A 24,865-nucleotide genomic window follows, 5' to 3' on the forward strand; every position below is an offset into this window, starting at 1 on the left:
CTCGGCCGCGGGGGGGCGCGCGAGGACGCGCCCCCTTTCGGCCACACACAAGATGGCGCCCAACGGGGCCGAGGGGCGGGGGAATGGACGCCACTCCCAAGATGGCGGCGGGCCCGGGCCGCTCTCCCCGCGACTCTGCGCATGCGCCCGCGCCGCCTCGCCGGCCTCCCTCCCTCCCTCCCTCCGGCCGGGATGTTTAAAGGGCTCGATTTAAAGGGGAAGTGATTCATTTTGTCTGGGCCGTCCCGGCCGGCCGGCCGTCCGCCCGCCCGCCCAGCGTCGGGGCCCCGGAGCCCTCTTCCTCTATGGGCCGGAGAGGCCACGGCGGCCCATGTGCCGCCAGGGTGTGAGACGGAGGCCGAGGGGCATGGCGGGGGGCGCCGACCCCGGGGACCCCGGAGGCCCCGGCTCCCAGTATTTCGTCTACGAGGTGCCCGCCTGGATCATGTGCCGCTTCTACAATGTGATGGACACGCTGGAGGACTCGGACTGGAACAAGTTCGGTGAATACCGGGGCCCCGGGAGGGCAGGGGGACCGGGGCCCCAGCGCGGGGGCAGGGGAGTTTCGAGTTGGAGGTGGGGTGCGGGGGGCCACCCCGGCCTCGGGGCCAAGGGAAGGGATGGGGAAGGCGCGGGGAGAGGCTTGGCTTTTGCTTGGGTTTTCGGGGGGTGGGGAGGGGGGCGTTCTGCCGCCCAGCCAGGAGCCTCCGGGGGTCAGGGCTAGGCCCTGGGGGCGAAGATGCCCCCGTCCCTCCGGGGGTCAGGGTAGGTCCTGGGGGCGAAGATGCCCTCCTCCCTCTGGGGGTCAGGGCTAGGCCTTGGGGGCGAAGATGCCCCCGTCCCTCCGGGGGTCAGGGCTAAGCCCTGGGGGCGAAGGTGCCCCCGTCCCTCCGGGGGTCAGGGCTAAGCCCTGGGGGCGAAGATGCCCCCGTCCCTCCGGGGGTCAGGGCTAGACCGTGACCGTGGGGGCGAAGATGTGGGCCCAGCCCCGGCCGGAGCGGGAACGAGGTGGAACGGGGAGGAGGGAACCAAGTGTTCCCAGGCCCCCTTCCCTCCCCTACCGACCGTCCATCTGACTCCTCCCCGACCGTCTTTTCGTCCCTTTCTCGTCCCCCTGTCCCCTCCCCGACAGTCCGGCTCCTTCCCTCCTGGTCCTGCCGGCCCCTCCCCGAATGTCCTTCTGACCCCTCCCCGACCATCTTTTCGTCCCCTTCTCGTCCCTCTGCCCCCCCTCCCGCCTCCCCGACCGTGCCCGTGTCCATCTGATCCTTCCCGGACCGTCCATCTTCGACCCGTCCCCCCGCTCTCCCTCGGTCTTGGGCGTCTCCTCGTCCCCTCCCTCTCCGCCCGTCCCCCTCCCCAATCGTCTGTCCTTCTGTCCCCGCCGGCCACCCTTCTGAGACCAAGCCGGGCTGAGCCAGAGGCGGGAGGGCCGGAGGCCTCCCCCTCCACGCCCACCTCGAGGAGGCCCACGCTGGAGTTTTCGTTCCTGTCGATGGCAGATAGCTAGGAAGCTGTTCTTCCTCGTCTTCTTCTTCAAGAGCCTTTCCCTGTCTGAGGAGGTTTCTAGCAGCCCCCTGGGGAGCCACAGGTGGGATACAAAGAGGCTTGGGGAGATTCATTCATTCATATTTATCGAGCGCTTACTGTCTGCAGAGCACTGTACTAAGCCCTTGCAAAATACAGTTCAGCAACAGGTAGAGACAATCCTCGCCCACAATGGGCTCACAGTCTAGAAGGATCCAGGCCTGACTTTGGGAGGAGAAAGGTGGGCCCGGCCCGTCAAGCCCTCCGAAGTTCGGCTTAGTCCGGCATCCCCACCTCGGCCTTCTGGTTTTGAAGAGAGCAAAGGGCTTGCCGAGGCCCGTCGAGAAGCGTGATCTGAAGGGCGTCCCGAGCCGTCCCACTCACGGCCCTCTTCCTTCCTGCGGGGACCCTGGGCCCGGGACCCGTGCACGGGCGGGCCTCGCTGCCCCATTGGGCCGAGGAGGGCCGAGGGGTGCGGCACCGGTTCTCGGCCGTCGCCGGGCCTCGACGGGGTCGGTCTGGGCCGCGACCCGCGAGGACGCCCCAGACCCCGAGAGCGCTGTCCCCTCGCCTCCGAAATGCAGCCAGGCTTCTGCACGGTTGAGACATCAGGACCTGAACTTGTCGCATGATGCAACAGGTTGGGCATGTGCCAGGGCATGGGGCACCCTGTTCCGTCTCTCCCGGAGGAAGTTAGTTGGCTTCCAGAGCACCCCAGGCTGCAAGTCAACTCTGTCTCCTCATTCCCCAACCCCCGCTCCCAGCCTATCCTGTTCCGACTGGCTTCCTCTCCCTCAGGCTTCATTGGAACCAAAACCATTTCTGGCAGGGCCTGGAGGGGCAGGGGAGTTGGGGTGAGGGGGTGTAGGGCACCATGCCTAAGAGCACTAGGCCACCACAGTCTGAAACCCTGACACTTCGCCCTGGGAGCTCACGGTTGTGGGATTTCCATCCAGGAGCACAAGAGTCAGGGCAGAGGGCAGAGTAGACCCCCACCCCGTGTGTGTTACCTCCCTCAACCCACAAATGAGGGTCCCTGCATCCCTGCCCAGCTTTTCCACGGCAAAGAAAGGCATCACTTTGTTTTGGGAGAAGGAACCCCCAAAAAACCGGGACTGGATTGGCAGGGTTTGAGGTGGCTTGAGTTTGGTGTGTAAACCAGCCAAGTTACCTTACAAAAGTGAAGTCAGGCAGAGGACAGACTCGTTTAACCTGCAGCCACCCGAGCAAGCAGAGGCGGGCGGAGGTGGGGCTGGGTGGCACCACTACAGAACTTTGCTGGCAACCTGGCCAGAAGTGCCCCCTCGTACCCACATTGCGGAGTCGACCCTCAGGAATGGCGGGGGGAGAGAGTGTTGGGGGATTTCCACCCTCCCCGTGTCCTCCAAAGGCTCATCAATTTAATAGTCATCATAATAATAATTGTTTTACTTATTAAGTGCTTTCTTTGTGCTAAGAGCTGGGAAAGATACACTATAATCAGATCAGATCCAATCCCTGTCCCACATGGGGCACACTGAGCAGGAAGGAGAATAGGTTTTGAACCCCCATTTTACAAATGAGGAAACCAAGGCACAGAGAAGAAGAATAATTGTGGCATTTGTTAAGCACTTACAGTGTGCCAGGCACGGTACTAATTGCTGGGTGGATACAAGCAAATCGGGTTGGACACAGTTCTTGTCCATCATGGGGCTCGCAGTAGTCATCCCCATTTACAGGTGAGGTAACTGAGGTACAGAGAAAGTGACTGGTCCAAGTTTACACAGCAGACAAGGCCAGAGCCAGAATTAGAACCCAGGTCTTCTGGTTCCCAGGCCCATAGTCTATCCCCTAAGCCACTCTGCCTTCCCATGTCCACCCCTGCAAAGAGGAGCTTGGGTTCATGGAGCTGGAAAGTGGAGTAGCTGGTGGGGGAAGACGGGGAGTGGAATAAGCCTCCTTCCTGAGAAGACCGTGGAGCGGGAGCCAGAGGGGCGAGAATCAAGTGGCGGGAGCCAGAGGGGAGGGAGCCAGAGTGGCAGGAGGCAGGGCCCGCTGAATGTCTCTCAGAGGGTCTCGGAGCCCCAGCCGACCGGGAGGTTCCCCGGGCAGATGTTGTTGGCTGGCAGCCTGGACTAGGCGCCCCAGAGCCTAGGAACCTGGGTGATTTCTCCCAGCCCCCCTCCCTTCCCCATGGCAGAGGTTCTCCTGGCCCTTGTGCCCAGTGCTGCCCAGTGCTCTCTGTCTGGGCATTGGGGACTCCCTGGGAGGTGGAGGGCCTAGAACGATTGTGCTCCCTGGCTCTTCTGAGACTCTCCAGCGCCCAGGCCCTCCCCACAGCAGGGATTGATTTGGAGGGATGGAGCTGACGGCCGTGGGCTGAGGACCCAGACTGGGAGAGCGGTCAGCTTTAGGGAAGGTGGTTGGGGTGCTCCGCCCCCTGATCTCCCACCTGGACCTGGTGAGCTTTCGCCACCCCCCTGCCCCCGAGCCCTGTGAGGAGCAGAGCAGGGAGGGACCTGGGGAGGCAGTCCACGGTACCTGGGGCAGGGGTTGGGAGGTGAGTGTGGTAGTCAGGCCCTCTGGGCTCTACATTTGCCTCGACTCTCCAGCGGGTTGGGCCGTTCCATACTGGTCAAGGAGATGAGATAGTGTGTGGGTGCGAGAAGGGCAGTGGTGTAATCTGAGGGACTAGAAAATGATGGCTCAGCTGTTGGCTCATGTGTAAGTGTGTGTGTGTGTGTGTGTGTGTGTGTGTGTGTGTCTGAGTATATCCATATGGGCCCCGTGTGTGTGTATCAGTACCATCTGTGTCCTTATGCACGTTTATGTTGGTCCACAGCCTTGTGTGTGCCTGTCAATATGTTTGTGTCTGGCCTGCGTTTGATATGTTTGGGCATGTTCCCATGTGTGTCTGCCTGTGGTTGTGTGATTCTGTCTTGCGTCTGGGTGTTGGGTGGGGGCAGCGAGGGCAGCAGAGGCACGGAGATCTGGCCATCTGGGCTCTGTGAGGGCGGGCTTTGCGAAGGGGTTTTTGCCAGCTTTGCTTTTCCGCTTTTCTGTCTGGACTCTGGTGTCCAGCTGGGCCCCAGAGAGAGCAGGATGCACAGAGGCGGCTGCAAGCTGGTGTGTTAGCTGGGAGGGGGCTGCCCTTCCCAGTCCCCCTCCCCCCCACCCCCCACCAGCGCTGCCTGCTGCTCAACCTCTGGAATTCCCGTGACTGGGGTGGACCAGAGGAGAGGGCTCGGTTTAGCCTGGTCAGGTTGAATCCACCCTGGCAGCCCTACCCCCATCTCCTTTCCTTGGCCGGGGGGTCAGGGAGGGCAGAGTGCCAGTCTGGGTGGAGGGAAGCAGTGCGAAGGAGAAGCCAGACTGTGCTCTGGAAGGTTGTGGGTTGGTTTTTTTGCCCCCTCTGTCTCCGAGCCCCACATGCATTCCTGTGGAAAGAGGGTGAGGGCTGAGATAGGAGAGGCAGGGAGGTGTCCAGGAACACCTGGACTGCCTTGCCTCCCTCAGCCCACCCTACTTCCTGTACTGTGGCCCATCTGTAATTTATTGTATTTTAATGTCTCTCTCCACCCCCACCGTAGAATGAACATAAGCTCCTTATGGGCAGACATAACGTCTACCTAGTCCGTTGTATTTTCCCAAGCACTTAGAGTGATCTGCACACAGGAAGTGCCCGATAAATACCATTGATCGGTCTGAGCCAGGCTTCCTTGGGGAGGTGAGGCGGGGGAGGAGGAGAGCACTGCCCTGCCTCCAACCCCTCCCTCACCTACCGCTCCTGGAAGCTGGAGTCCTGAGGTGGCAGAGGAGATGGGGGGCGGGGGTGGCTTTCTGAAGCTTTGCCTCTTCTCCCCCTTGCCTGAATTCTGGTCCTTTCCTTTCCCAGTGGGCTGGGAGCCAGAGACTCCTGGCTTCTGGGGAGATGAGTAGTCCCACCCCCCCCCCCCCCCCCCGTTCCGGGTTCCTGGCTCCCGTTCCAGACTGCTGGCCTTGCAGACAGACCTGGGCCCCAGGAACAGCAGGAAGAACCAGAGCAGCTGCTTTTGTGTCAACTCTGCCATCCACCTCTCTGGTCTGACCCCCCCATCTACAGGGGCTCTTTCCCCCTCTGTCTGTCCACGGTTCCCCGGCTGTCCCACCGCCACAGCCCCAAACCTTCCCTGACCAATGAACTGGCCGGCCGAACGGCGGCAGCAGGGAGGGAGCCTGGCCCTGGGAATCCCCTTAACCCGGGGTGGAGTTACGACCAGCTTCAGCCAAGGCGGAAGGATGGCCAGAGGGACAGAGGGTGGGATGAAAGGATGAGGGGAAGTAGAGTGAATGGCTGGCCTCACAGCTCTCTTGTTCTGGGCAGTCTCATCCTCCTCTTCCTCCTCCACCTGCTCCCTTCTCTTCCTCCCTACCCAGCTCTCTCCTCCGCCTCTCCCCTCCTCCTTCCCCTGTTTCCCTTCTTTCTTCCCTCTTCTCCTCCCCTCCTTTCCACTCTTCCTCTGCTGCTTTCCTTCCCCTCCCTTCCTCTGCCCTCCTCCCTCTACTCTCCCCTTCTCCCGCTCTTCCTCTGTCATCCTCCTTCCCCCCAGGTTCCTCTGGCCTCATTCTCCCCCTCTTCTGCCCTCCTCCCCACCTCCCTCTAGCCACCTAGTTATAATTGGTACAGCAAAATCCAGGAACAGAAACCGCTCCCAGGCCGAGTTTCATTGAAATCTTCCCTAATCTTAAGGGCAGGAAGGCGGGGGCCCCTTCATAGCTGTGGGGTCAGGTGCTGGGGAGGGTTTCGAATATGGCAGTAAGGTCACACGGAGCAAAGTGGCCCCTCCGTCCTGCGCCCCAGGGACCAACCTTCCCACCCCCAGCCCCCTGCTTGGCCCCAGGATTGGCTCGGTCTGCAGCTGCCATTTGGGCGAATGGGAGGGTGGGAGTAGCGGTGCCGTGTGGCTCATTGGCCCCAGCTCCACTGGCTGGGGCGGGACCCTGTGAGACCCCCAGGACCCTGCAGGCCCCAGGCGGTCTGGAGGCCGCGGTGGCCGGGTGAAGCCGACGGCCGCGCTGGGATGGAGGAGGGTTGGAGGCGGAGGGTACAAGGGGACCCCTGATGTGTGCCGCTTCGCCTCACACCTTCCACGGGCCAAGGCTGGAGCGGGAGGGATTGAGTTGGGGCATCGAGAAGGGGAAAGCGTGGGCTGTCCTCTGGGAGAGACCGAGGGCCTGACTGGATCGGTTGGGAGGCTGGAGGAGGGTCCAGACGGGCAGGAATGGGAGCCGGTGTGGGCGGTCAGTGCCCTCCCACCACAGGAGCCGGGGGTCAGGACACATACCCGGCCGGGGCTGGCAGTCACGGTGCTCCCGCTCCCCTCCCTCCCCTCCCTGGCCGCAGCCTCCCTGATCGTCCGGGACCAGACGGAGCTACGGCTGCACGAGCGGACGCCTGCCCGCACTGCCAGCATCATGTGGCCCTGGGTCAACCGCAACGCCCGCGTCGGCGACCTCATTCAGATCCTGACCGACCTCCAGCTGCTCCGGGCCCGGGACATCATCACCTCCTGTGAGTTGCCCCAGCCGTCTGCCCGGCCGAGCCCCTCCTCCCCTCTCTCCGGCCACTCTCCCTTCTCCTCCCCTCCTCTCCCTCCTGGCCCTGAGATCCTTCACCCGTTCCCCACTCCCAAAATGTCCATCCGGGAACCCCTGCCCAAGTCTGCGCTGACCCTGCCTGCCCTGCCTCTGGGCACTAGGCATCCCAGGGCATCACTCTGCCAGCTGCTTTGTGGCGTCCTGCTTGACTACTCCCTGATAAGTGTGAGTACACAACCCCCCACCTCCCCGAGGGAAACCCCCTAATGGTAGGCTGGGCCCAGAGCGGGTACCCCGCGTGGGGAGCCGCAGACCGGGTCTGGATCCTCGTCACCCCTGGCCGGGCACTAGGAACCCCAAGGGATGGGCGGACGGGTGGGGCTAGGGGTTTCGGCTGGTCCTGGCCACGGGAGTTTCGTTTCTGAGCGTGACTGTCAAGGAGGGGTTCTGCCACGGGGGCTTTCCCTCACACCTCCTGCCCCCCTCCCACACACCAGCTCCTCACCAGCTGTGGGCACCCAGAATAGTCACTGCCCTGGAGGAAGGAGGGAGGCAGGCCAGCAAGGGAGCCCCTGCCCTCTAGAGAGGAAGCACCTAAGGAGGCAGAAAGCCTATTTACAGAACCTACCAGGCAGACCCAGACATCCCCTCCCTCTCTTCCCCTCTTCTCGCCCACTCCCCTCCACCTGGCCCAAGGGGCAAAGAGGTTCAGGTCCCAGGGCGGGCGATGGGGAGAAGGAGGAGGAGGACGAAGCTGCTTTCTCAGAGAATAGGGGCTGACTTTGCTCTCTTTCTGCCCTCTCAGAACTACCTCCTGTTTGCCCCAGAATCAGAAACGTAACTTGTTTTTCAGACACTAATGTCCCCAGCAGGGGCAGAACCTGGGCCAAAGAAGGCAGTTGGGCATTCTCTCCCTCCCCCCTACCTGAATCCACTTCTTGGCCCCCTTGGTGCTTTCCAGGGGGGTAAGCAGTGGATTGGAAAGCAGGCCAGGCCCCGTATCCCCTAGGATCTGAACCTTGCCTCGGCATGAGGGGTCAGGGAGCCGGTGCCCACTTCCACAGGGCGGGGTTTCCAGGAGCCACGGGGCCAGGCGAGGTGGCTAATGCCCAACCATGGATGAGCAGTCCAGAGAGACGGGGGTGGGCAGCCAAGAGAACCCTGTTGTGCCAGGGAGTCAGGAAGCAGGGAGCTGATGACCTGTTGACTCACCAGTTTCCTCCCTGCGACTTAGCATCTGGGCCGGTTCTACCCGAACTCTGTGGCTCGAGTCAGAAGTGGCCCAATCTGGAACTTCTGGGTGGAGTTTGGGCCCAAGGCAGGAGACGGCGGGTCTGTCCGGGGCCCGGGGGACCCTGGCCCCTTCCATTCTGGCCACACTTCAGTCTGGGACCCCCTAGCCTCCAGAGCCAGGACCCAGACTCTGGGAGGGTGGCAGAGACTCTCCCCCTACTTCCCAGACTCCCTTCGGTTTGGGGCAGGGGGTAGGAATCCAGGGGAGTTCAAGGCTGGTCTGGTTCCTGCCAGAATCTGGCAGGTTTGGTTGGTTAGAGCCCCTTTCTCTTCCGTCGGGTGGCAAGTGCCTGGGTTGTGCGCCCTGAGCAGGCCCAAGTTTTTCCTCAAGGCTGAGCCTCAGGACCAAGGCATCCCCTCAGACTCCAGAGGGATCCCAGGATGGGCCCTGCTTGTTTGCAGGCTGTGCTTGCCTGAGACTCCCTGTCATGTAGGCGCAGGGCAGGCCCAGGGCCCGAAGGGCTTGGCTCCCCCCATCTGGAGCCCTAACACTCATTTCCTGAGCCGAACGCGGGCCCTTTGGGTGTCAGCAACGGGGCAGTGAGTCCCAGTTTATGACCCCGTGCCCTAGTTGCCACATCCTGCGTCGTTTGGCTGCCCTTAAAGAGGCAGTACCGAACAGCCGCCGCACAGCTGTGTGGGGCTCCAGTAGCACAGTCCGGCCCGAGACGGGACGTAGAGGAGGAGGAGGAGGGTTGGCTGTTCCTCCCTTGGGCTGGATTCCCCCACCCCCACCTCTCTTGGCAGAATGCCATAAAGCAGGACCCCCCCCGCCCTCACCCCCCACGCCCCGACCTTGGGAGGCAAGGGAAGGAAGCAGGTCATGGAGTCTGGGCTGGTTGTTCCTGGCGCTGATCGCCCCACTGCCTCCGCCCGGTGGGGCTGGGCCAGCTGTCTCCCCATGGTCCCAGGAACCCTGCCCTGTGGAGATGTAGCAGGCTCCGCACCCAGCTGCCCACCTGCCCACGCTCACTGTGCCACCCCCTCTCTCCACGCTGCTAGGGCATCCTCCTCCACGGTTGCTGCATGGGGCTCCGCTGCACCCCACCCCCTTGGAGTACAGGCCGGCCCCGCCGCGCCTCGCCCCCTCCCCCGGGCCTGGGCCCAGCCAAGGGGACACCGCCACGATGCCAAAGAAGCTGCCCTCCTCCTTCTCCTCCACCTCCACCTTCCCCTCTCCAGGTAAACGTTGCTGCGGGAGGCTGGACCGCTTGGGGTCTGGGGGAGTTCTGTGGTGGGGGGTCGTCCCTGGACCAGCTCACGACCCCAGTGGTGTAGGGAGTGGGGAAGAAGGATAGGAAGAAGAAAAATAACTGTGTTATTTGGTAAGCACCTATTATGTGCCTAGCACCAGGGCAGGGACAGAATGATCAGGTCAGACCCAGGCCCTGTCCCACAGGGAGCTCACAGTCTGAGGAGGAGGGAGAACAGGTCTTGCCTCCCCATTTTACAGATGAGGAAACTGGGGCCCAGAAAAATGAACTGACTTGCCCAAGGTCACACAGCAGGCAAGTGATGAAGCAGGAGTGAGAAGCCAGGTCTCCTGACACACTCCGTCCCAGGCTCTTTCCCCTAGGCCACGTTATCGCCCGGGCCCTCTCCCCTGCAGTGGGTTCACTAGGAATGGTGCCCTGCCCCTTCCTGAGATGGGGGGAACAGCCTACCCTACCGGGAGACCCCAGCCCTCGGGCGCTGGCTGTTGAAGTTTCTCTGGCTGGAGCTGGGTGAGGGGTGGGGGCAGGGGGCGTCCCCCGGGCCCACCATGCAGTGTGTCGTTTGTTTTGATATCCTCCATGCGTCAGCAGGGAGAGAGGGCTGACATGCCCGCCCCAGTTTCCTAGCCAAGTCCATCAACACCTGCCCCGTCAGCCTCAGGCTTGTGGCCCTGGTGGCGGCCACACCTGCGTCCTCGCTTCCCTCCAAAGCAAGCCCGTCTTAATCCCGTCCCCCACCTCCCTTCACCCCCCGCCCCCGCCCACCTTTGTTCCCAACACCAGGCTTTCTCTCGGACTGTGTGCCCGCATCCCACCCACCCCTGAACCTCCAGCACCAAGGCCCCTCTGCTCCTGCGCCTCCCAGTTTAAACTCCAGCTCCTTGTCCTCCGAGAAGGTACCTGCTCCACCCACCCATCCTTCCCTTGGCACCTCGGCTCCGGGTCTCCCTTTCTCCCTGAGGTGGGGCTGCGTGGGGGGCACAGGAGGAGCAGCTGGAGCTTGCGGGGGCTCGGGGGGCGGGGATTCATTCATTCAACTGTATTTACTGAGCGCTTACTATGTGCGGAGCACTACTAAGCGCTTGGGAGGGGATGGTGGAGGGGCACACACGGCCAGATGCCACCAAGCAGAGCCAGTGACCGAAGCAAATCACAAGTTCCTCGTCCGCGGACCAGATCTTGGGGACCTGGGAGAGGGGGTGGGTGGTGGAAGAAAGCAGGCCACAGGGAGGCGGGAAGGGGCGGGATGGGGTGGGGTAGGGTGAGCTGGGGGGCCCTGCCCAGGGAGAACCGACCCCAGCGTGCGTTTCCTCCAGCAGAAAGAAGAACGTTCCTGCTTCTCGGAACTGGCGGGCGGGCGGGCCCCCTTCCGCTGGCCATTCCCGGAAGTGTCCCAGGGCACCAGGAACTTCTCGGAGCAACTGAAGATCGGGGAGGGTGGTTTCGGCTGCGTGTACCGGGCCACCATGAGGAACACGGAGTATGCGGTGAAGAAGCTGAAGGAGGTGAAGGTGGGGGTTAGGTGGTGCTAGGGTCCCTCTCCTTGCCTCCCTCCCTAATTCCTCCAACCTGGTGATGGTGGCGGCCCTTTCCCCCTCCCTGCCTCCCGGGTCTGAGGCTCGTGTTCTTTGTCTTTCCTCCCAGTCCATCAGGGACTTAATGTGGCCTCCCCAAGGCGGTCCACATTTTAGGGATGGGGGTTGGCAGAGGGTGGGGTGGGCTCATGGGTCCGGCAGCCGAGTTTACTCTCCCCAGGCGGCAGGCTGGACCTTATGTTCTCCTCCCCACCCTTTCCCCTCTCCTGGGAACACAGGACGCAGAGCTGGAGTGGAGTGTGGTGAAGAAGAGCTTTGTGACAGAAGTGGAAAAACTCTCCCGGTAAGACGTGGCCTAGTTCCGATCCCAGCTCCACTCCTTGCCTTCTGTGTGTCCTTGTGCAAGTCACTTACTTCTCTGGGCCTCGTTTTCCTCAGCTGTAAAATGGGGATTAAGACTGTGAGCCCTTTGTGGGACAGGAAACGTGTCCAACCTGGTTAGGCATATCTACCCCAGTGCTTAGAATGGTGCCTGGCGGATAGTAAGCGCTCAACAAATACCATGAAAAAAAAAAAGAGGCTAGGCTGGAGCTGTGGCCCGGGCAGCTGGGCACCCTGGCAGTGACCTGAGAGTCCATGCCGCTTCCCCAGCCCCCGGCTGGTGTCCATCCACCGTGACCTATGGGTGGAGGTGTGGGCCTCTGTGGGCCAGGCCGTCGGTCTCCCCTGGCCGGTTTGGGCCACTCCACCTCAGAGCCACTTAGGGACAAGACTGAAGGGGCCATGTCTGAGTCGGCAGCTTCCCCAGGTTCCAGGCGGACCCTGTGGGTGACGGAGGAGGGTCGATTTGCCCGCCCGCCCATCTGCCCTTGGAAGAGCCAAGAACCCCGGTTCACTTCAGTACAGTGGGGATGGCAGCCCTTGCTGCCCGCTTCTTAGGCCAGAGAATGAGAGGGATTTAGGGATGGTGCTGTCTCAGCTGAAAGTGTCCCGCACCTAAACCCCTGGGGATAAAGAAATCATCCATTCAGTGGTATTTATTGAGCACTTACTGTGAGGAGCAGCGTGGCATAGTGGAAAGAGCGCAATCTTTGGGGTCAGAAGTCGTGGGTTTGAATCCCACCTCTGCCACTTGTCAGCTGTGTGACTTTGGGCAAGTCACTCAACTTCTCTTTACCTCAGTTACCTCATCTATAAAATGGGGACTAAGACTGTGAGCCCCACGTGGGACAACCTGATAACCTTGTATCTACCCCAGCGCTCAGAACAGTGCTTGTCACATAGTAGGTGCTTAACAAATACCATCATCATCACCGTACTAAGCACTCGAGAGAGGGAGTGCAGTACGACAGAGTCGGTAGGCACTATTCCTATAGGTGGCTTTCAGCTTTGCAGCATGGTGTGTGTGTTTGGGTGTGCGGGGTGAGGGTCATGTAGGGAAGTTCTCGGTGGGAGCTGTGCCCTGAAGCAGGGTCCTTTCCTTTGTCGGGCAGGTTCCGCCACCCCAACATCGTGGACTTTGCTGGCTATTGTGTGGAGGGCGGGCTATACTGCCTGGTCTACGTGTTCCTGCCGAATGGCTCCCTGGAGGACCGGCTTCACGGCCAGGTAAGAAGAGTCTGCTCTCCTCGGGCCCACGCCCCACTTCTCCCACCCATCGGTCATGGTGATTGAGCACTTTCTTTGTGCAGAACACTATCCTGAGCACTTGAGAGAGTGCGGTCAAGTCAGTAGACACAGTCCCCGCCCCTGAAGATTCCTTCCTTCCCGTCCTCCCATCCTCATCTCTCCATACTCTGAGCTGGGAGTGAGGACAGGCCCGGGACAGGGGGCGGGCGCCCTCCTGCAGTGGGCTGTCAGGAAGGAGAACGGGAACTTGGGAAGATCACAGTAGGGCTCCCACTTCCCTGCCTCTTCCGCTCTCGGGTGGTGAGAATGGTAGCAACCGGCCAGAGCTTCCCAGCAGAAACCTTGGAGTTCCTGGGGTCCAGAGGAGCCCTGCAGCCATATGGAAAAAAGCTGCCCACCTTTACCGGTCACAGGGAGCCTCACACACAAGCCGGATGATCTTCCTGCCTGCCCCAGGGGTGGGGGTGGAGGCTAGGTCTGGGGGTTGAGGGCTGTCGGGCAGGGAGTTTCCCTGAGGTTTTCAGATAGCACTGCAGCGCCCTCACTCCCTCTCTTGTATTTCCTTCCTCTTCTCCAGAGGAGAAGCCTCGCCCCTCTCTCCTGGGCCCAGCGGGTGGACATTCTCGTGGGCACTGCCAGGGCCATCCAGTTCCTGCACCGTGACAACCCCAGTCTGATCCACGGAGACGTGAAGAGGTGAGCGAGGAGGAGGAGGAGGGGAGCAGCTGCCGCAGTGGCTGGGGGTAGGTGAGCGGGGTGCCCCCAGGGTGAGGGAGACCAGGGCCTGGGACTGGCCCTAGGGAGGGGACCAGCAAAGCAAGGAACATGTGGGCATCCTTTGTGGTTTCAGGGGGCACTCTGGTGAGGCGGTTTGATCCCTGAGTGCAAGTGTGGCAAAGTGCCAAGGCTTGGTGAGCGGGACTCCTCCTGTCCAGTGAATGCCAGTAAAGATTCTCAGTGGCCGTACTGTGGCGTTTGGAATTTGCAGTGCCCGGCACTTGTCTTATACCTGCCTGCCCTTGAGGTTTCCGGAAGCTTCGGCTAGAAAAGCATCACCCCATTCCTGTTCCGCATGCTAGGCGGGTGTCTTCCGTTGCTGCTTCCCAGCATCATTTGAATTGGAAATTGACTGTGTCTTCAAAAAAGAAGCACCCGCAAGGTGGGCGAAGCCCACAGTGAGGGGCGGGAGGCCACACGTACATCTAGGGCTGAGGGCCCACCACCGTCATCACCACGTCCCCCAAAAAGAACCAGAGTGAGGTCTGCCCTCTCCACTCATTCCTTTCGGAGAAACGTCCACTCAGGAACTCTAGGACCTGTGGGGCTTGGGTTTTCTCGGACTTTGACAGTCGGGCCCGTTCTGACTTCCTGTCTTGCTCGCATTCCAGTTCAAATATCCTCCTGGACGAGAAGCTGACGCCGAAACTGGGTGACTTTGGCCTGGCCCGCTTCAGCCGGTTCACCGGCGCCAGTTCCGGTAGGAGCAGCTCGCTGGCCCGGACGCAGACGGTGCGGGGCACGCTGGCCTACCTGCCCGAAGAGTACGTGAAGACAGGGAAGCTGACTGTGGAAATCGACACGTACAGTTTTGGCGTGGTGAGCATCGAGCGCCTCGTGAGGTCCCGTGAGAGAGGGAGCCGGGCCCTGCCTGGGGACGGGACATTGGTGGGAGTCCCCATGTGGGAGTCTAGTCCATCGACTTGGGGCCCCTTGGCTGGGGGAGGGTGGTCAGCTCGTAGGGCAAGTAGACATCAGAGGTCTGGGTGATCTCCAAACCTAAATTCCCCAGGGAAATTGATGGGTTTGGTCCCCCTCTTATCACCCCCCAACCCCACTGCCCTGGACTCCCAGGGAATTCAGGTCCTGGCTCCAACAATTTGATGGACCAGCTCAGTCCCTTGCCCTAGGAGTCTCCGGGCCAGGATGACCTGGTGGAGACTGGATCCCTGGGATCCTCCCTCCAAGGATGCTGAGGAGCCCTGAGCCACTTGGATCAATTCTGGTCCAAATCTAAGGCATTTTGTGGGAGCTGGACACCTCTTTCCCCCCACCTCCCAGTCCCCGCAGCTGCCAAGCTTTCTCTGGCGCACAGATGATGTACATAGCCATTCGTGCCATGGCCTGGGGAAGCCCGCTGGGGAGAGGACTCTAGTGGGGCTTGAGGTCCTGGAGAACGGAGCTTAGATCTGTTGCTGTGAGGACGGGTTAGGGCTTGGCGTGCACAGCAATGTTAATGCTTCGCTCACGCCTTGAAGCGATCCAAGTGAGATCATGAACCGCCTGCCGTCCCTCCCTGTTCTGGCCCCAGCTGAGGCTCAGAGTCTTCGTCCTGAAGGCAGGACACCCTGGTCCAGCAGCCATGCCCCTTCCCTGGAGTTTGGGCCGGGCTCTGTCAGGAGGATCCAACAATCAGTGTCCACATGAAGCAAAATCCATTTCCATTGAAAATCCAGCCAGCTCCTTGCTGTTCCTTTCTGGGGCAGATGTGTTTGGGTTTTTTTTATGGTATTTAAGACCTTACTAAGTGCCAGGCACTGTACTAAGTGCTGGGGTAGATACAAGCTAATCAGTTGGACGCAGCCCGTGCCCCATATGGGGCTCACAGTCTTAATCCCCATTTTACAGATGAGGTAACTGAGGCCCAGTGAAGTGACTTGTCCAAAGTCACACAGCTGATTAGTGGCATCCCAGGTCCTTCTAACTCCTAGGCCAGGGATCTATCCACTAGGTCACGCTGCTTTTCAGCGTGTTCTGTGCCCTTTTCACTCCAGCCGAAAGGAGAATTGGGTGACCGTAGAATTTGCCATGGCCTTATTGGACTGGTTCAGGGGTTGGTGAGCCCTGGCAGGTTTTTGAGCTTGGGGCTGCCTGGGCTTGGAGTTCTACACTGGTCCTGAGACTCCCTAGGATGGCAGCAAAGAGAGAAAGCGGGACAGTGTTGGGGTGGGCACAGAGGTGTTGAACTGGCGAATGAAGGGTATGGGGGTGGGGCGGGGGGTGTAGCGGGGTAGCGTTGAGCTGGAGAATGAAAAGAACAAAATGCTATCTCCACCAGGGGAACAGGCCCTTTTTTTAAAAAAAATTTCTCCTGTATATATTGAGCATTTACTATGTGCACAGCATTATACTAAGCCCTTGGGAGAGTACAACAGAGTGGGCAAACATGCTCCTTGCCCACGGTGAGCTTACAGTCTAGAGGCCCTGAGTTGGGGTTGGGATTCATGGGTCTCTGAGCATGCCTTTTGTCTGCTTGGAGTTCTCCTTGCAAGCCAGTATTCAGCACCAAGGGGGAGGTTTGGGTAACGAGGAACTTTTCAGTAGAAAGATGGTTTCCCCAAACTCCCCCAGCCACGGCATCAGCAGCACCTAGGGGGTACCCCGGGGACCACTGGGCAGAGGTTCTGGGATGGATGCCATATGGGTAGCTGTGCCCCCTGAGCCATTCGGCCCTCCTATTCGCAGGTGTTGCTGGAGATCCTGACAGGACGAAGAGCCATGGAGTCGGCCGGGGACGGCCGGTCGCGAGCCAAGTACCTCGTGCGTGACTCTAGGGGGATTCCCTTTAGGAGGCGGGGGAATTCCGAAAGGGTGGGGGCCCGGGGCCCGTGGAACAACCCCGCGACACGCTGTTACCTCATGCCCCATGCTGCTGACTCACGTCCCTAGAGAGTGGGCGGGTCCGAAGACAATCTTCCCCCATGCAAATTTGGAGGCTAACCCTTCCTCCAGCTTCCCTGACCTCGTGCCCAGCCAGGGCTTCCGTGACCACATTTCGTCTGGCCAGATGGTTTCTCCTCTTGGGCAGATGATGGTCAAACAATCTAGAAATGGTGCCAGTAAGCTGGAGTTTGGGGAAGTGACTTTTCCAATGTTCTGCCACCTGCCCAGGACTGAGACTTTCTAACACCAAGACTCAGCACTCATTTCTTTTTTTTTTATATATATTTGTTGAGCGCTTACTAGATGCCAGGCACTGCACTAAGTGCTGGCGTAGATACACGCTAATCAGGTTGCACATAGACCACATCCCACCTGGGGCTCACTGTCTTAATCCCCATTTTACAGATGAACTAACTGAGGCACGGAGAAGTGAAGTGAATTGCCCAAGGTCACACAGCAGACAAGTGGCAGATCTGGGATTAGAACGAGGTCCTCTTGACTCCCAGGCCTGTGTTCTTTTCACTAGGCCACACTAGTTCTACCTGGTGATTGACCCGTTTCTGGTTACAGTCCCTTTTGGGGTTCTTTATTCTGATTTTAGGGCTAGTTTACTCCTGCCCATGACCAGTATATTTCTTCAGATAGTTCTTCATATTATTTCTAGGCCTCTGATCTCTCCCTTACACCTCAACCCATTCCCGCTGTGAATTGTCAGCCCCTCTTGCGTTAGTATGAACCCCTCACTCCAGGCCCAGGGGGGCCCAGAGCTGATGGACCGTGCCAAGGGACTCTCCTAGGGGTGTAAAGGCACTCCGAGATGTGCCCATTCTCTGCCCTACTGGACTAGTGTCAGGAGAACAACTCCCAGCTAGGTCTGTGGCCCCCTGATCCCGCTCCTCCAATCTCTCCTGGGCCCTCGTCTGATCCCACAGGCCTGGGTGGGCAAGCGTGGGACAGTCCCCCCCAGAGTCAGCGGTCCTAGTCGGACTTCTCCCTGCCCCACGGCGCGTTCTGTCTTTCAGAAAGACCTGGTGGAGGAGGAAGACGTAGAGGCCGACGAGCCGCAGAAGAGGAATTGGCCCTCGACCAGCGGGGACATCTCGGCGTCGGATGTTCGGGCGGCGGCAGTGGCCACGCGGCTCTACAGGAAGCATTTGGACTCAGTGGCGGGGCCGTGTCCTGAGGAATTGGCCAGGGAGTTGGGCCAGTTGGCCTGCCGGTGTCTCCATCGCAGGGGCAAGAGACGGCCCCTGATGACTGAGGTGCGTCTCCCTAGCTCCATCCCGGGGGCCGGGCCCTCCGAGTCTCAAAGCCGAGGTGGGAAGGGCTGAAGCACCCACTCCGGGGCAGAACAGTCCTGCCATCTTGGCAGAGGCTGGTGGAGATATGGAGGAGGAGGAAGAGCCTGGGGTTGGGTGTATTTAGAGTTGATTTAGAGAGAGAGAGACTGTCCGTAATCACACGTGTGCCTGCCCAAATTAGAGGTGAGGAAGGAGGGGGACTGGCATATACTTTCTCTTCCCCATTCTGCCCAGAAGTGTTCAAATCAAGCACCGATTCCAAAGGACTGGTATTCATCAGGTTTCCTCCTTCCCGGCCTTCCTGTCTGAATCCCCATTTCTTTTCTTGCGCCCCCTGCTGGGCATTCTGGGTCATTTCATGCAATAGTATTTATTGAGCGCTTACTATATGCAGAGCACTGTACTAAGCGCTTGGAATGTACAATTTGGCAACAGATAGAGACAATCCCTGCCCAATGACGGGCTTACAGTCTAACTGGGGGAGAGAGACAGACAAAAATAAGACAACATAATCACGATAAAAAGAATCCAGAGGATGGTCCTTGCTTCTGGCATATAATAATAATAATAATGTTGGTATTTGTTAAGCGCTTACTATGCAGAGCACTGTTCTAAGCGCTGGGATAGATACAGGGTAATCAGGTGGTCCCACATGAGGCTCACAGTCTTAATCCCCATTTTACAGATGAGGAAACTGAGGCACAGAGAAACTAAGTGACTTGCCCACAGTCACACAGGTGACAAGTGGCAGAGCCGGGATTCGAACTGGTGACCTTTGACTCCCAAGCCCTTGCTCATCCCACTGCGCCATGCTGGTGCCCTTCATGGGTAGCAACCACACTGTCGTGTTTTAGGCCCAACCAACCTCGCCTTTGCTGGAACAGACACGCCTCCTGTCTCCCCTTCTACCAACACCCGGGGTTTGAGAGGCCAGCGGGCAGAGAATCAACAGCTGAGGTTTTAGGCCTGAAGCAGGAATAGACTGAACATCAGAGATGAAGGCAGCGGGGAACGCTTTTTCTTTTTTTGCCCTGCCGTTCGTCTCCTCTCCACTCCAAGCTCTGCTGGGAGCCCCGGTCTTTCTTCCCTGCAGAGGGGATCCTGCTGGATGCGGCACCCTGCCACTCTATCAGGGGAGCAGCTCGTCTTGGGCCGGGAACACGTCTGCTAACTCCGTTGTATTGTACTCTCTCAGGAGCATCGTACAGTGTTCCGCACGTAGTAAGCGTTCAGTAAATACCACAGACTGATTAAAAATGGGAGCTCTCCGCTTATAACCTCAGACTCAGCCCTAAAGAGACATCTGGAGAACAGCTGACTGCCTCCAATCAATCGTATTTATTGATCACTTCCTGCATGCAGAGCACTGCACTAAGCACTGGGAAAGTACAGAGTAGCAGTTCAATCATATTTATTGAGTGCTTTCTATATGCAAAGCACTGTATTAAATGCTGGGGAGAGTACAATACAACAAACCTCCCTGCCCGTAATGAGCTCACAATCTAGAGTTATTAGACATGTTCCCTGTGCACAACGAGCTGTAGGTCACATGACATTTTTCTCTGCTCTCTGCAGGTCTACGAGAGGCTGGAGAAGCTGCAGACCAGGGGAGACCAGTCCTATGGGCAAGACACCGGCAGGAGCAAGGGGCCGGCCTCCCCCCAGGAGAATTCTTACATGTTCACTCCCCACTGTGCACCTGAGGACAGAGAAGGCTTTCGAATCCCCCACTACAGGGTTAGCGGTCCCCAGCCCCTCCAAACCAAAGGGGAAGCCTACCTAAGGGGGCACTTCCGGCCTCGCCCCAACCAGCCGGTGGAGAGTGACGAGAGCGTGTCCGACGCCTGTGCCGCGGTCGGCTCCTTGAGCTTGAGCTACACCTCGGCACAGAGCCCGAGTCCACCGGGAGGCCCGGGGGGGCCGACTGGGGGGACGCCGGCAGCTGGCTCCCTCGCTGAGCCGCAGAGCTGGGGTCGTGGGGCTCCGGCAGCTTGGGGCCACAATTTCCCGGCCTCAGTGGACTCTGGGCAAGGAGGCTCGGGTCGGTGTTGGGAAGACCAGGCCCAAGAGGAGAGCTCCAGGCTGGGCCGGACATCGTCTGAGGAACACAGTTCTCAAGGTAACTGGCCAAGGTTGGGGGGGGGTGCTGGGCAGAGAGGGGAGTGACCAAAGCTGAGTGACCAGGAGGGAGAGGATGGCTCCCGCCCCCGCAAAACTGGGGAATTGACCGCAGCATTGGAGCGGGAGGCCGGCAACTGGATTTGCAGGGCTGAGATTAGCGCGGGTCTCGCTTGTTGTTCCGCTGTTCTCTGGGGTTTCCAGCAGCTTTAGCCGTGTGTGTGGCTCTGTTGGCTTGGATATTTCCAACTCTGGTTCTCTCCCAGGAAACTGCCACCAAACCACCGAGGCGCCTTTCCTCTTAGCCCCTCGCCCTCCGTTCGGATAATGGATTGGATTACCGCCAGGCTGAAAATCCCCACTGGGGACCCCTAAGCCAGACTGGCTCCTCTGGGCAGGTTTCTTCTTGCTTAGGGGCTGTCAGGACTACTACTCTCTCCCTTTCTGACCTCATTTCCCAAGAGATGCATTTTCCTTTTTGGAGGCGGGGGCTGCATGGGAGAAGCAGGGCCAGCCCTGTCTTCTCTGTCGCTCCTCCCTGCTGGCCCCGACTTCTTGCAGTTGGGCCAGAGTATGGGTCAGTGTTTTATTTTTTAATTCCAAAGCTGAGTTACTAATTCTCAAAGCATCTACTATCCTTGCTGGGAGAGGGAGGAGTCTAGTAGAATTTCCTGATTTAAAACATGGCGGATTATCATTCCTTAAAAACGAAACCAAACAAAAAAATGAGAGAAATCATCCGAACCACAGGGTCAGGTGGACTGGTGAAATAAATGTATAGTGTTTTGAAACTGAAGGACTGTATACCTGTGCCTTACCTAATGCTTGACCAAGAATAGTCACTCTGAAATTGATGACACTGGCCTAACAGCTGACTAAGAATGGCGACTCTGAAATTGGTTACACTGGCTTTTGCTGAAGGGAATGGTGGTCACCCTTCTGGACTCCGTGTTTATGCTGTTCCTGTGTCATTTCTTACAGGTGACTCATTGCCTGTGAGCCACCAGATAATCATTAACCCTGCCCGGCAGAAGTTTGTCCAGAAGTTGGCACTGTACAAAGATGGGGTGCTGGACAGTTTGGAACTCCTCTCTTCTAGCTCCTCCCCAGGTACCTTTCCAGGCAGCGGCCTTCCCGAGTCAGCCAGTGAATCATTTCCGTTCCTGAGCTGAGCCTCCCTAGAAAATTAGCTACTGCAGTGCCTTTAGATTGTTGCTTCCTGACTCTTAAATGTAATTGTAATTGGTTAGAGCAGGAGGGAGAGCAGCATCTACCTGGCTTGCTCTCGCTCAGGGCAGAAGGGCTTGGGGGAGAACAGCCAAACGGGGACATCGGGGGACACACACTACACCACACTACACATACACACCCACACCCCTGCCTCCCCATCCTTGGACAGCTTTCTCTGCCCCAACTGCCACAGAGCCTTGATGATGATGACATTTATTAAGCACTTACTCTGTGCCCAAGGTATATCCAAAGATAACCAGTTCAGACAAAGTCCCTGTCCCACATGGGGCTCTCAATCTATGTATGACTGGTCTTGGCTGATAATTTTTTTTATTTGCCTTGGAAAAGTGTGGCTGATTATTCTATTAACTCATCTCTTTGGTAAGGCCCTGATGCTGTGACCACCTCATGATGATCACTGAGCTATGTGTTCAGCGCTTACTATGTGTCAAGCACTGTATAAAGTGCTGAGGTAGATCCGAGATCATCGGGTCAGACACAGTCCCTGTCCTGCATGGGGCATTTTAAAGATGAAGAAACTGAGGCACAGAGAAGAGAAGTGGCTTGCCCAAAGTCTTACAGCAGACTACTAAGAGAGTTGGGGTGAAAATCCAAGTCCTCTGACTCCCAGGCCCCTGTTCTTTCCACAAGTAGGAGGGAGAACAGGTATTGAATCTTCATTTTTACAGATGAGGAAACTGAGGCCCAGAGAAGTGAAAGAACTTTGCCCAAGGTCACACAACAGGCAATGGGTAGAGCTGGGATTAGAATCAACCCAGGTCCTCTGACCCCTAGCCCCATGTTCTTTTCACACCTATCCCTAAAGGTAGGAGTGACAGGAAGCCATGGGCTCCATTGTCTCAGGGTCTCTGGTCAGAAAACAAGACTTCCAAGACCAGGGTGGTTTTGTTGTTGTTGTTTTGTGTGTGTGTATGTGTGTATGCATGCACATCTCCAATGGTGACCTAAAGACTACTAGTTAGAAATCTTCTACCTCGTAAATGAGCTACGGGATTTGAAATTGTAAGCAGAGGCTGGGTTCTGATCCCGACTCTGCCACTTGTCTGCTGTGTGACCTTTGGCAAGTCTCTAGACTTCTCTGTGCCACATTTTCCTCATCTGTAAAATGGGGATTAAGACTGTGAGCCCCATGTGGGACAGGGACTGCGGCTAACCTGATTACCTTGTATCTACTCTAGTGGTTAGTACAGTGCCTGGCACATAAAAAAAATGGCTGCTGGAAAAAGGCCGAGTCCCCAAGTCTAACTTGATTTCCTTTTCTTTGTTGAGGGTTGGCACCAGAGCCCAGAACCTCCCAGGGTCCAGAGGAGAGTGATGACTTTCAGAGCTGAGTTGCATATGTGGACAGATACCCAAATGTGGAAGAAAAAGTTCTCATCGTTGGAAGTTCTCAAAGTCCAAGAACACTTACCCCTCAGGCTCATCCCAACTGCGTTGTGGGTAGCGGGAATGAAGGCCCGGGCCCGCTGCAAGGGAGAGGAGAGCAGAGGCTAGGAGAAGGATCCCAGAGGATGAAGATGGTCACTCCAAGAGCTGCCGGGACCCTTGTCCCAGCGGTCTAGAGGCCAGAGGTTTCACGCGGATAGCTTCCAAACAGATTCCGACGTCCCCGTTGACCCTCCCATCCAACTTTTTCAGAATGCTTCAGATTTCTCCAGTGAGACCTTTCAGATCCGATCCCCTGATGAGGAACCGTGCCGTTTTGTATTTTGAGAGCTTGAAGTTGGGAGGCCCTCACTGTTAACGTTGGCAGGAATCTCTTCATCAGCTTGCGGTACTCTGTGCCAGCCAGCTCCATGCCACACACCTGGAGTTAGTACTGGGGAGGAGAAAGGGTTTCACCAGAACAGCACAACTCTCTCCATGTTGCTGGGACATTTACCACCAGGGCGGGGAGAGATGTGTGTGTCTGCAAAGAGTATGGCAATTCACCTTTCCCTACTGTTAGCAAGGGCTGGGCTGGGGGAGGTGAGTTAGAGGTTTTTGTTGATGGAATTGGGAGTAGGTGGGGGATTTTAACATCTTCCTTCTCCTAAGAGTTTGACTTGAAAAAAGCCAGTTCCTGAGAGGGCACTTCAGAAGTGGTCACACCCTCAATCAACGGTATTGATTGAGTGCTTAGTGTGGGCAGGGCTCTGTACTAAGTGCTCGGTAGATGCGGTCCTGGCCCCCTAGGAGCTCAAAGTCTAGAGGGGCTCACATCATTCAGACAAACACTGTGAGCCGATCACAGCCCCAAAGCTACGCTCCCCAGGAGGAAGGGAAGATTCTGAACAGTAATTTAGGTGCATCCGTATGCACCTGTGAGGACTCGGATTAAAAATTGATAAGACTAGCTACACACTGCATCGTTAAGCTTTTTGGACCAACGGAGGCGAAACTTTTTTCAAGGGGGCAAAGCCATCAAAATCTGAGGACTTGATGCTCCCCAGTCCTCTGTCTGAAGATATTTCTCTCCTTGTTCTGACCCTGGAGCAGGAACAATCAATCATTGGTATTTATTGAGCGCTTACTACATGCAGGGCACTGTGGTAAGCACGTGGGAGAGTATGATATAACTCAGTTGGTAGGCACGTTCCCTGCCCACAGCGAGCTGACAGCCTAGAGGAAGGAGACTCTGATGTTTAAGTCTCAAGTAACACATCGGGTCTTTTGGCACCACATCTGCCGACGACTGCGCTTCCGTGCTCATGTCTAACGAAAAGACTCAAATGCCTGAAGGTCTCTAGCTTTAGCCAGTTCTTCAGGCCAAACAGAAGGGGTTGCCAACAGCAGACACCTGGGAGGCAGCACCGTTCTGTCAGGCTCATGAGATTTCTGATTTGGGGCAGGAGAAGAAAGACTGTATTGAAGCGACAGAAAGGGGAAGAGGAAGGTGCAGCAGTGGCTGAAGTGCAGAGCGAACCGTATTCATACTTGAAAAAAACAACAACCAACCAAATCCTTCACGATAAGTAACTGCTCTGAAAGGCTCAGACGCCCTGCAGACGCCGGTGGACACAGAGCTGTTGGGTTGGATGGTTTCGCTTCCTCCCAACCGACCTCTCATCACTACGTAGAAGGCCCGGTGGGGCCAACTTGGAACAAAGCTATGCATTGGTGAAGATGAAGTTTTTCCCAGAGCAATAAAGTGTTTTTTGTATATTTTTTAACCTTGGGCTGGCTTTGTGGAGCACGCACCTCTCTCAGAAAAGCTCACAGGCTCTCTTTTGAAAGTCATTCACATCTTTAGGTTTTTTCAGCTGGGATGGCTAAAGTGTGGCTTTCGAGCCGCTTCCGGTTGCTTGGAAGCCAAAAATTAACTCCATGAGCACATCTGGGCTTTGGCGCCCTGACCATCAATGGATTGAGCCGGGGTTCTCTTTCCGCTCACCCCACCTGGCCCCGCCTCACTGGCCCCACACACTCTCCTGAAATTAACTTTGTCCCTACTAACGTTTATAACGTAGCCAGAAAGCAGCCGGAAGGTTTGGAAGTGGCTCTGAGGTGTGAGGCTGCCCCATGGAACCGGTCAAGAGGCTCAGGTGAGCTTTCCCATCTTCCCTCTCCAAGTCCCATCATGGGGCACTCAAAACTTCAGCAGATGCCCACAATGAGGAGCACCCAGATCATCCCCACACCAAGACTCTCCCTCCTACTTAGATTATGAGCCCCACGGGGAACCTGATGAACCTGTATCTATGCCCAGCACTTACTATAGTGCTTGGCACACAGAAAGTGCTTAACAAATACCAATATCAATATTACTGATTTACAAAACCAAAGGAGCATACAGCTCTCC

The 24,865-nt window shown here is 57.7% G+C and overlaps 1 protein-coding gene across 3 annotated transcripts; it reads left to right on the top strand.

Moving 5' to 3' along the window:
• Positions 1–278: 278 nt before the first annotated feature.
• On the top strand, positions 279–24,236 carry IRAK1 (interleukin 1 receptor associated kinase 1). 3 transcript variants are annotated; one of them, XM_029067515.2, is made up of 14 exons: positions 279–503; positions 6,890–7,057; positions 9,379–9,558; positions 10,374–10,486; positions 10,907–11,101; positions 11,404–11,468; positions 12,619–12,733; positions 13,332–13,450; positions 14,143–14,350; positions 16,217–16,291; positions 17,437–17,676; positions 19,291–19,834; positions 20,815–20,943; positions 22,354–24,236. In XM_029067515.2, the coding sequence occupies exons 1-14, from the start codon at positions 332–334 to the stop codon at positions 22,413–22,415; spliced, it is 2,385 nt and encodes a 794-aa protein (XP_028923348.1). In that variant the 5' UTR covers positions 279–331; the 3' UTR covers positions 22,416–24,236. The 3 variants fall into 3 exon arrangements, with proteins under 3 accessions (XP_028923348.1, XP_028923349.1, XP_028923350.1); XM_029067516.2 differs by having other exon boundaries at positions 10,910–11,101; XM_029067517.2 differs by having other exon boundaries at positions 281–503; positions 10,907–11,095.
• The last annotated feature ends 629 nt before the right edge of the window (positions 24,237–24,865 follow it).

Source organism: Ornithorhynchus anatinus, chromosome 6 (assembly GCF_004115215.2).
Source record: "Ornithorhynchus anatinus isolate Pmale09 chromosome 6, mOrnAna1.pri.v4, whole genome shotgun sequence".
In the NCBI taxonomy this organism is placed as follows: domain Eukaryota; kingdom Metazoa; phylum Chordata; class Mammalia; order Monotremata; family Ornithorhynchidae; genus Ornithorhynchus; species Ornithorhynchus anatinus.

Coding starts and splice junctions, on each gene's coding strand:
- IRAK1 (XM_029067515.2), top strand. CDS start 332: ATGTGCCGCCAGGGTGTGAGACGGAGGCCGAGGGGCATGGCGGGGGGC. Junction 17,677..19,290: donor GACGGCCCCTGATGACTGAG/GTGCGTCTCCCT, acceptor TGCTCTCTGCAG/GTCTACGAGAGGCTGGAGAA. Junction 19,835..20,814: donor TGAGGAACACAGTTCTCAAG/GTAACTGGCCAA, acceptor CATTTCTTACAG/GTGACTCATTGCCTGTGAGC.